Source organism: Elgaria multicarinata, chromosome 2, assembly GCF_023053635.1.
Source record: "Elgaria multicarinata webbii isolate HBS135686 ecotype San Diego chromosome 2, rElgMul1.1.pri, whole genome shotgun sequence".
Lineage (NCBI taxonomy): Eukaryota > Metazoa > Chordata > Lepidosauria > Squamata > Anguidae > Elgaria > Elgaria multicarinata.
Genome location: NC_086172.1, coordinates 13,097,054 through 13,107,690, shown reverse-complemented (window position 1 = coordinate 13,107,690; position 10,637 = coordinate 13,097,054). Strand labels below are relative to the sequence as shown.

Sequence of the window (10,637 nt, the reverse complement as noted above, 5' to 3'; positions counted from 1 at the left end):
ATGGCGGAGGCAAACCGCCCAGGCAGCCAGGCGGAGGGCACGAATGCGCCCCCCGGGCACGGCCAAAGGGAAGTGGGCCCAGGAGCGCAGGCCCCCGGCGGCAGCCAGGCGGCTCCTCTCCATGCCGCCAGTGGAAGTGCAGGTAATGTAAGGGGCACACAGCCCCCCCCCCCGCCCCCATCCCTCACCCCTGAAAAGCATCAGGTAAGGAAGGAGGTGACAGACTTGACCTTGGGGGAGCTGGGGGTGGCCACGGCCGACAGAAAGCTCTGGCGTGGGCTGGTCCATGAAGTCACGAAGAGTCGGAAGCGACTGAAGGAATAAACAACAAAGGAAGGAGGGAATAAAAAGCCCTTTGCTTTTGCTTTTTGCTTTTTAAAGAACAGGTGAATTTTTCTCCATTTTGCTGTCTAAACTTCGTTGGGTTTTATTTTTTAAAACAACCATCTGATAAAAAAAAAAAGCAAAGCGCTTCTTGTGTTGATGGGGGTGGAGGGGCTGCTGGGTTTGTATTCGGATCAGGAGCGAATGAGTATTCAGGCATCTTTCAATTGGTGGCATTTCGTGACTGTTGGATTTACCAGGCAAGGGGGCCTGGCAGCGGCCGGAATGAACTTCGGAAACCTTGAGCAAGCAAAACCGAACTGGGTTTTCCAATGAAAAGACTCCAGGATCTTCAAGAGATTCAAGTCGCTCCCGGGGCTCTCAGGTTATTTGACATGTATGCAGTACTCACATAACTAAAATTACCATCTAGTATTTCCAGCCCATATAGCAAGACATTTAGGCAGCATTTTTAAAAACAACAACATGATTTAAAGTAGTTCCTTCAGAAATTTTGGCCAATTGATTGGCATTTGATAAAAAAATAAAAATAAAATAAAAATAAACAAATAAATAATAAATTTTAAAAAATAAAATAAAAAAATAAAAATAAAGCAGGGGGTTGGACTCGATGGCCTTGTAGGCCCCTTCCAACTCTGCTATTCTATGATTCTATGATCATATGCCAGGAGCCAATACTGTCAAAAAAGCCTCTTTATTTTAAAGCACTCAGGACTCACTATGTGCCTGTCAGGGGCAGTATGGTGAGTTATGTGGGCTGGCAGTCACGGGACCCAAATTCTTCCTAGCTCAGCTGCCAGATGAATCTAGGAGAAATGCTGCTCTCTCTGTGTTGCTATTTGTTCCTGTAAAATAGGGCTCGTGGTATTTACCTACCTGGGCCAGCGCTTCCATTCTCTACAAACACTGACAACTAAATCTAAATAGTAGTGAAAAGAGTATACAGAAACAGGCTGCACGCCCTCCATTCCCCACTGAGTGAGGACCAGGCCCCCCTTCCCTGGGTTAAAAAGCAGGTTCCCCCCTCCCCCTTTTTGCAACAGCATTTGCAAGTGCAGTGCCTTTGGGGGAATATTGAGGAGGGGACCATACCTGCTTTCTGCCTCTGGCTTTCCCTTTATCTACATATCTCCATCATGATGAATGTTTCTTGAACATGTATGTGAGAGAATGCTGATAATTGGTTTTGTTGTATATATCTGAGGTTTTATCAAAATTTCATGCGCAGCTTTAAAGCATATTACTATTTTGCAAAACTGCCAGTGTTTTCCTTTGTAGAAAAGGCATCAGCCGCTCACTACAACCACTGCAAAAGCACATACATAAATATATAGTATATAATTAGCAGTATATATAATAGATAAATTACTTAAAAATTATTCACAAGGCAAATAACTCAAAATTTCAAAGTAATTAAACCTAATGTGATGATAATATGATAGAAATGGAACTGTCTGATAATGGATTCCTGGGCTGCACAGTTAACTTTTGTAAACTGCCCAGAGAGTTTCGGCTATGGGGTGGTATATAAATATAATAAATCAAATAAAATCTAAGTCATTGTAGCAAATGGGTTTGGGGCTTGTGGCTTTAAATGCAACAAGCAATTTTCCTGAACTCATTCTAGCTTCAGTTCTTGCTGTTCGCAAAAATAAAAAAATTGTTAGTAAAAGATCCATCATAGGATTTTCTGCACAGTTATTAAAAAAAATTATTCATTGTGAAAAACATACACCAACCCTGCAAGGCTGACTGCTTGCCATGCTACTTTCTTTCTTAGCAACTACCTTCTTTTGCCCTCTAGCTTTAGGGGTGAGGGGAACCCCAAAAACCTACAGGTTGTTTATATGGAAGGAGAGGCACTGTACGCCGAACAATCAGATTCCACTTGTGAGCTCCAGCCTATTTCCCTTATCTCTCTTCAAACAAATAATGTAGTTCTCATGACCAAGCAATTACTTGATCAAGCAATTTCGCTCATGGAAGAATGTTCCTTGGGTGATTAACAACAGCAGCCATCCCAGTTTTAATTAAGAAACTTTATTGAAACTAAAGAAAGGGGATCAAGCCAGGTTAGTAATATAAACAAAATAAATAAGTTTGCCTCGTAAGAACATAAGAAATGCAATGCTGGATCAGACCAAGGGTCCATCTAGTCCAGCACTCTGTTCACACAGTGGCCAACCAGCCATCGGCCCGGGATGAACAAGCAGGACATGGTGCAACAGCACCCTCCCACCCATGTTCCCCAGCAACTGGTGCACACAGGCTTACTGCCTCAAATACTGGAGGTAGCACACAACCATCAGGGCTAGTAGCCATTGATAGCCTTCGCCTCCAGGAATTTATCCAACCCCCTTTTAAAGCCATCCAAATGGGTGGCCATCGCTACATCTTGTGGTAGTGAGTTCTCATAATTTAACTATGCATAACTTCCATACGAATAGTTACAAAACTAAGTTCCAACCTATATGTGAGTAGTAGCATGGGTCACAATGGATGCCCAGTAGAATAAAAATTATTAATAATAATCATAATCATAATAAAAAGAAATTTATTTCTAACCCACCTCTGCATCCTGATCGAGGTGGGGAACAACATCAAGTATAAAACACATAAAATATTAATCAAAACACAGTATACATTGTTAAAACTTCCTAAAAACATACTAAAATTCCACTGGATAGGTCTGCCAGAAGAGACCAGTCTTTATAGCTTTTTTAAATGCTAAAAGACGAATCTCCTCCGGCAGGCCATTCCACAGTCTGGAAGCAGCAGAAGAGAAGGTCCTCTGGATAATACCTGTCAGCCTAATTTTGACTGGCTGAAGGAAGTTCTTTCCAGAGGACCTGAGTGTGTGGGTCGGATTGTATGGGAGAAGGCCATTCCAGATTCCAGCTGGACAGCAGGAAAAACTTCCTGACTGTTAGAGCAGTACGACAATGGAATCAGTTACCTAGGGAGGTTGTGGGCTCTCCCACACTAGAGGCCGTCAAGAGGCAGCTGGACAACCGCCTGTCAGGGATGCTTTAGGGTGTATTCCTGCATTGAGCAGGGGGTTGGACTCGATGGCCTTGTAGGCCCCTTGCAACTCTGCTATTCTATGATTCTATGAAGGCCATCCTGCAGGTAGCCTGGACCCAAACCATGTAGGGCTTTAAAGGTGATAACCAACACTTTATACTTCACCCGGAAACTAATCAGCAGCCAGTGAAGAGATTTTAAAGCAGCCCTGCCTTTATTCTGTGGAGTGTGGTGGTGGGGATTAACAAGAGGGAAGGTAACCTTCCAGTTAGGAATGTTGAAGTGTGTTTGGAAGTAAACTGCACTGAGACAAGTGGCACTTGGGGATCTGGGGATTTACACAAGCCAGGAGGGTATAAAATAATAGTATCATTGTCACAGCTACTTAAAGGTAGAGGCCTTGTGGATCTTCATGCTGGTGGTTATAATTTTTTTTGAAGTCTGTTTGATCAGGGAGAAGGCCTTGGAGGGTGTAAATAAATAAACTGCAGATTAATCCCACCCCCATCACGTTCCTAGGTAAGGCCTGCAAAGCATGGGAGGAAAAGCCTGGGAAAGGTGCAGATCAATTTCATCCCCTCCCTCCTAACCTAATTTTCTGTGAAAAGGTGAGGCCTGCAGCTTGGGCTTAACTCCTGCCAAGTTAGGGTGACCCTATGGAAAGGCGGACCAGGGGCTCCTGTATCTTTAACAGTAGCATAGAAAAGGGAATGTCAGCAGGTGTCATTTGTATATCTGGAGAACCTGGGGAAATTCCTCCTTCATCACAACAGTTATGGTAGGTCTTAGGGTAGCTTTATGCACGCTAACTGGGAAATAAGATGGGCTAGTTAATTTGGGTATTTTACATTTCTGTTACAAATTTTTATACTTGCATTGTTTGTCTCATGTGTGTTTAGCCAGGTATAATAGAGAAACCCAAAATTTAAATGAATGGCCACTTTTCAGACAACTTTCCGGACCTTTGGAAGCTACCCTAAAACAGTGAAGGCAGATAAATGTGACGGAATGGTTTGAACACTCCTTTGCTGCATTTGAAGGCCCTTGTTTTCAAGGCAGACAGTAGCCCTTCCACAAATGGAGCATCCCATTCATGGAAGGAGCTACAATCCAGTGGGGGATTCCATTCACAGAAAGAGGAGATGAGCTGGCTTCCACTGATCCCTCCTTCACCCTGCAGTTTCCTGCTTCACCCCCCCCCCCACTGTTCTGGGGAGTTCTCCAGCCCCCTGGAATAGACCTTTGGAGGGTGGGCACAGAGGGCTTTAGAGGGAAGGAAGAATGGGCAGAAATCACTTTCCCCTCTCCCCCTGGGCTGAGCTGGGAAAAACACCACCACCTGTACAGTGACTCATAGAGCCTGAAGACATCTTGGGCCCCACCATTCCTTGAGGCTGAATGACTCAGGCAGCCTCTGGCAGCATGCTACCTCATTCTCTTCCTCAGGAACAATAAAGACCCTGCGTTACTGCTGAGTTTCTTGGTCTAATGCAGGCATGGGAAACCTCGGATATGGCCCACAGGAGTTCCCCATCTGGCCCTCTAACAACAGCAACAATCTCTTCAGCACAGGTCGCAATCTGAAGGAGTGGTTGAAGGAGCAGTTCTGTGACCATGCCATTGAGCATTGTGAGGACACCCGACTCCATGATGCTGCCTATGTGGGGGACTTGCAGACCATTAGAAGCTTGTTGCAGGAAGAGAGCTTCCAAAGGTAAACCATTTTCTTGAGTCTAAACATGGCTTCTCTTGTGCATTTTTGCCCCATGCAGGTGGTCACTGAATGTGTGTGTGGGAGGGTGTGTGCAGGGATTAGGACTGTGCACTGGCTTTCTCATCCTAAAATGAGAGGCGTCCAAGGGTCACCCACCTGTCTGTCCTGAGGATGAGGAGGACAGTAAATCTGGCCCATGTCATTATTATTATTATTATTTATTTATATAGCACCATCAATGTACATGGTGCTGTACAGAGTAAAACAGTAAATAGCAAGACCCTGCCGCATAGGCTTACATTCTAATAAAATCATAATATAACAATAAGAAGGGGAAGAGAATGCAAACAGGCACAGGGTAGGGTAAACAGGCACTGGGTAGGGTAAAACTAACAGTATAGTTTTTAGCTGAGCTTTAAAAGCTGCGGTTGAACTTGTAGTTCTCAAATGTTCTGGAAGAGAGTTCCAGGCATAAGGGGCAGCAGAAGAAAATGGACGAAGCCGAGCAATGGCTCAAGGGAGGCCATGTCAGATTGTGGGGATGAGGATGTAAAATTCACAACAAGCTTCAAAGTCCCTCTCTTGCAAGATTAAACTTCAAGAACACAATACAATTTAAAAGCATTGCTGAGGATACTTCTCAACAACCAAGAATACATGTGCTCTTAGGAAATAATCACATGCGGTCTGAAACATGCAAGGCCCCATGCGTTCAGTACAACATGGGGCTGGGTCCTATATCTAGCTTGTCGAGGCTTCCTTCCAATGCTTCCAGTAAATGCCTTCTAGATAATACAGGACAGATGCATGGAAACATATACCTTCAGCATCTAGGGACTGAAAAGTTGGAGCTTGTTCTTAATTTCTATCCCATGCTCATTCAGAACAGTGCAGTCTCACAGAGAGGAAGCAGGACAAGATCCTGGTACGTTCCCAGATAACTTAGTTGTGCTGCTTTTGCCTTTCTTCAGCCGCATCAATGAGAAATCTGTGTGGTGTTGTGGTTGGTTGCCTTGTACGCCACTGCGGATTGCTGCCACAGCCGGGCACGGGAACTGTGTGGAATTCCTGCTTCGGAAAGGGGCGGAGATTGATCTTGTGGATGTGAAAGGACAAACCGCCCTGTATGTCGCTGTCGTGCATGGGCACCTGGAATGTGCACAGATCCTCCTGGAAGCTGGCGCTGATCCCAACGGCAGCCACCACCACCGCAGCACCCCAGTGTATCATGCTGCCCGGGTAGGCAGGGCAGACATCCTGAGGGAACTGATCAAGTAAGTACAGATTCATGTCACTGCCTTGTCATTTTGGGGCCAGCTGCCTCTCAAATGAAGATGGTATATCTGCTTCAGAAAGGGTTGTCAAATCTGTCAATTACAACAGGCCGCATTTGGTGAGGAAAGAGGAGAGGTGAAGTGGGGAAGGATCCCCAGGAAATGGAGACCACCAGGTGGAAAGACTTGGGAATTCCTTTCTTAGGCTGGCAGCAATTCACAGTCCGTCCCAACATCTAGACTTCATTTATTTCTTTGCAACATCCAAAGAATTACCATTCTGAGTAAAAAGTACTCATCAAGAAAACGCACACTGGCTCTTTCCCTTCTGGCCTTTCTGAGGGCAGGTTGACAGATCTGTTCATTGCTCAAGGGCAGCAACATCAGATGACATCTTTACTCCTTGTGAAACAGCTATTGCAGATCAAAAGAACACTGACCAAACGCTCACTTACATTTTTTCACATTTATTTATATTTAATAAAATATTTTTACCCTGCCTCTATATCCATGCATACCTCTCAAGGCAGCTAGCAATGAATACACAATAAAAACGTAAAAATAGATAAAAAATGTGTTTCATCACTACAAATAAAACTGCAATTGGCAAAAAACATTGAGAGAAGTAGCAAAGCCAGAAGCAAACCCTAAAAAAAGAGAACCAAACAGATACTCACTTACTGCCTAGTTACTGCCCAATGTCCTGACCTAGCATCTGAAGTTAGGAAAGGATGGAACTGACCAGATATTCCAGGGCAAAAAGGAGAAGGCCCTGTCCCACATAACCACCTGTCATATCTCAGCTAACTGTGGGATACAGAGCAAGGTCTACTATGAAGTTCTAAGCTTTCAAATCAGTTCGTAGGGAGGGAGGACAGTTGGAGAGATGCAAGCTTTTATTTTTAAAGCATATATTATTATTTATTTATTTATTTATTTATATAGCACCATCAATGTACATGGTGCTGTACAGAGTAAAACAGTAAATAGCAAGACCCTGCCGCATAGGCTTACATTCTAATAAAATCATAATAAAACAATAAGGAGGGGAAGAGAATGCAAACAGGCACAGGGTAGGGTAAACAGGCACTGGGTAGGGTAAAACTAACAGTATAAAATCAGAACAAAATCAAGTTTTAAAAGCTTTAGGAAAAAGAAAAGTTTTTATCCATTGAAATCCATGTGACTTAACAGTGGTTAACTTTGGCTGGGTGGCCTCTGATTGTCTTGGGGCCATTTGCACATTACAAAGCAACACACCTGAGTTTGCCACCAGATGTGCAGATATCAGGCAGCTACAGCGAATCCCAGCTCTCTAACTTGTATACTTGTTAAAGGGTAGGGTATACATCCCCATAACAGGTAGTTAAATAAGTGTTTTTGAATACCTATTTGTTGCGTACCCCCTTTACAAATATTTGTATTTTTGTGAACCGCCCAGGGAGCTTTGACTATTGGGCGGTATAAAAATGCAATAAATACATAAATATTTGTAAATCATAAAATCATAATTTGTGAAGTGGCTCCCAGCGGAGGCAGTGCATACGCTCAATTCTGAGAGAAAGATGAGACGTGATGGCGGCAGATCTGTATGTCAGAATGTAATTTCTGCTTAATCCCAAGAAAGCAGGCATGGTGAGGTTTTAAAGTGCATTGAGACAGCCAGTAAGGGGCTGCTGAACCATTCCCAGGCCCTCCAGCTGCCCATGCCACCCTCCTAAAGCCACTTTTTCTCCCGAGACAAGTTATTCCTGATGTCAGAAACCTACCAGGAGAGAAATTGATGGGGAGTGGAAGGGTTTAGCCCTGTCTCCTGTCCACCTTTATTAGGTTTTCAGTTCCCTTCCTCCAGGGCCTGCAGTTTATAGGAATTTAATCCACTTCATGTTGGATTGTCCTGTTAGTCCAGAGTGCTGGACTAGATGGACCCTTGGTCTGATCCAGCATCAGGGCTCTTCTTGTGTTCTTAAATGAGATCTGTGTTTTATTTGCTGGTTACTGTGCCTGTCTTTGGCCTTTCCTGCTGGGGAATTGTGTGTTGCTTTGTGACACCTGCTTTTTTGTGGGGGCCGGGGGAAGGCTCAGGGGGCAAATCTGTATATACTCCACATTTCTTGCAGGAAGCTACTCTGATCTATGTGGATTTTTTTTGTAGAAATAGGCACTGTTGCGTAGAGTATTGATGCATAAAATTATACATCTGCTGGCAAGGACACTTGCCAGCAATATTATAATGTGAACCTTGGAGAATGTTCAAGTTTTAAATTAACTGAACTTTGGCCAATATCTTGTGGTTATAGAATGTGTCTTTCAAGAATGCTTTGTCAATACCAGATTGTCATGTTGTTGAAATGCAGTTATTAATCAGTTTTAATTGCATTGAGGAAAGCTTGAAAATATCAGCCATGACATCCACTGACATATTGCAGAAAACGTCCCAACACCAAGCAGGGAATCCACAATGAAGAGGAATGTGAAGCCAAGCCAGAGTATAAGATTCCTGTGCCCCCCCCCCCATTTTTCCTTTTGTATCCCTGACAACTCTTCACTTTGGCCTGTTCTGCCCCGGGCTGTAGCTGTAAAGTTCATCTTAGCCCCACCACGGCCCCTAAGGCTCATGAGTCTTAGATCATTGGCACCAACCACTCCCAGCCTCCTCCTTCCTGTGTCCTTTTATTTTCTCATGTTACTAAAGAATCACATCATCTACAGCACAAAGCAAGCAGCATGCGGAACTACTGCCCAGCCTTGCAGGATGTCTGAAGCCAGCTTCTTGTTCATTGCTCCCAAACAAGCCAGGCTCATAAGCCAGGAAAGAAACAGTGTTTGCTGTTGGCCTATGAATCCCAGCTTGTTTGGGAGCAACAGACCATGAGCCTGGGATCAGACATCACATGGAGCTTTCCATTTCATGTTTCTTTTACCCACTTGTAGGAAAGGAGGCGTGAAGCAGGAGCAATGAGCTGTATGCACAAATGAACGAAGAGGCCATCAGTTCTGGCTTATTGTTATGTTTGGATGCAGCCATGGAGTGTCCTGATGTTTCCTTTTTTAATTAGTTTAATAGAGCCGCAAGGAGCTCCAAGTTTAATGAAAGAAAAGGTCTAAAGGGAGGGGGGGCATAACTTTTTTCTGCAAATGTTTATTCTAATCAAAAGTTGCCCCTGCTGTTTCCGCACCTATAGGAGAAAAGGTATCAGGTCCACATATCTCTTCCCCTGGAGACGGAAAAGCAGCAAGGGCAGAGCAATTTCTGCATTGGCTTCCCAATACCTGACTCACTTGGGCAGAAAAATATGCCTGCACCACCATTTGGAATATAAAAAAAAGGTTTTTTTTTCTGAAATAGCTGGGAGTGCCTCTTTGGAGTGAAGTAATATCAGAAGCAGTTCTGAGAAGAGCTTTGTGCCCACCAGCAACCACTACTGCATGTTGTGGGTTATAGAGTGGGTACAAAGCCGCTCCCACTGTGCCCCAAACTGGGTTTGGACAGCACGCCAGTCTGCACTGCATCGTGAGGGAATATGCAAAATGTGGGTGCATGCAGCTCGTTCAGGGGCGGAAGGAGAAGCCACGATGGCGAAGGGACAAGAACAAATAGACACAGAGGCATAGCTGGGTAATAAATTGGCCGCAACTTTTATTGACCCTCTGGAATGTTGTTGTTGTTGTTGTTGTTGTTGTTATTATTATTATTATTTATATAGCACCATCAATGTACATGGTGCTGTACAGAGTAAAACAGTAAATAGGGTTGGCAGTGGCATGGGGTGTGTGGATCCTGTAATATGCCAGTTCACCCACTGACCGATTCCTCTGGCCTGCATGTCAGGCGCACTGGTGGTGGTTGGAAGGGCCAGGGGCACACCGCAGCGCAGACCACTAATGTGAACCCCTTGCCACCACCACGGACGTGGCCAGCTCGCAGCCCACATGCTGGTCTTGTCTTGGTACCACGTCCCCAAGATCCCTTACGGAAATCCTCACCATAGGGGAGCAGGTAGCCCAGTCTCGCTCCCCCTCACCAATGGATCCAGCCCAATGCCTACCATACCACAAGAGGCAGGGGAGGGGTGTCCCTTACCACCCTAACCCTTGCTGCCACACCTATTCAGGTTGCAGCCAATTCATGACACTGCCGGTTGTCTTTCAACCACAAGGGCTTATTCATCTTCCATCTGCCATCTCAACTGTCCCAGGCTTTGACCACCTCTAAATGAGTCTCTCAGGAGACAAGGGCTTGCACAAGGCACAAGTAGTCTGAATGTGCACATGCTTAG

The 10,637-nt window shown here is 44.7% G+C and overlaps 1 protein-coding gene across 1 annotated transcript in view; it reads left to right on the top strand.

The window, feature by feature from the left end:
• ASB1 (ankyrin repeat and SOCS box containing 1) overlaps positions 1 to 10,637 on the top strand; it is a 32,466-nt gene continuing 21,829 nt past the window's right edge. Inside the window, exons 1-3 of the mRNA XM_063115866.1 lie at positions 1 to 142; positions 4,942 to 5,083; positions 6,055 to 6,357. Of these exons, the coding sequence (XP_062971936.1) occupies positions 1 to 142; positions 4,942 to 5,083; positions 6,055 to 6,357 (587 nt within the window). The remainder of the gene's footprint in view (positions 143 to 4,941; positions 5,084 to 6,054; positions 6,358 to 10,637) is intronic.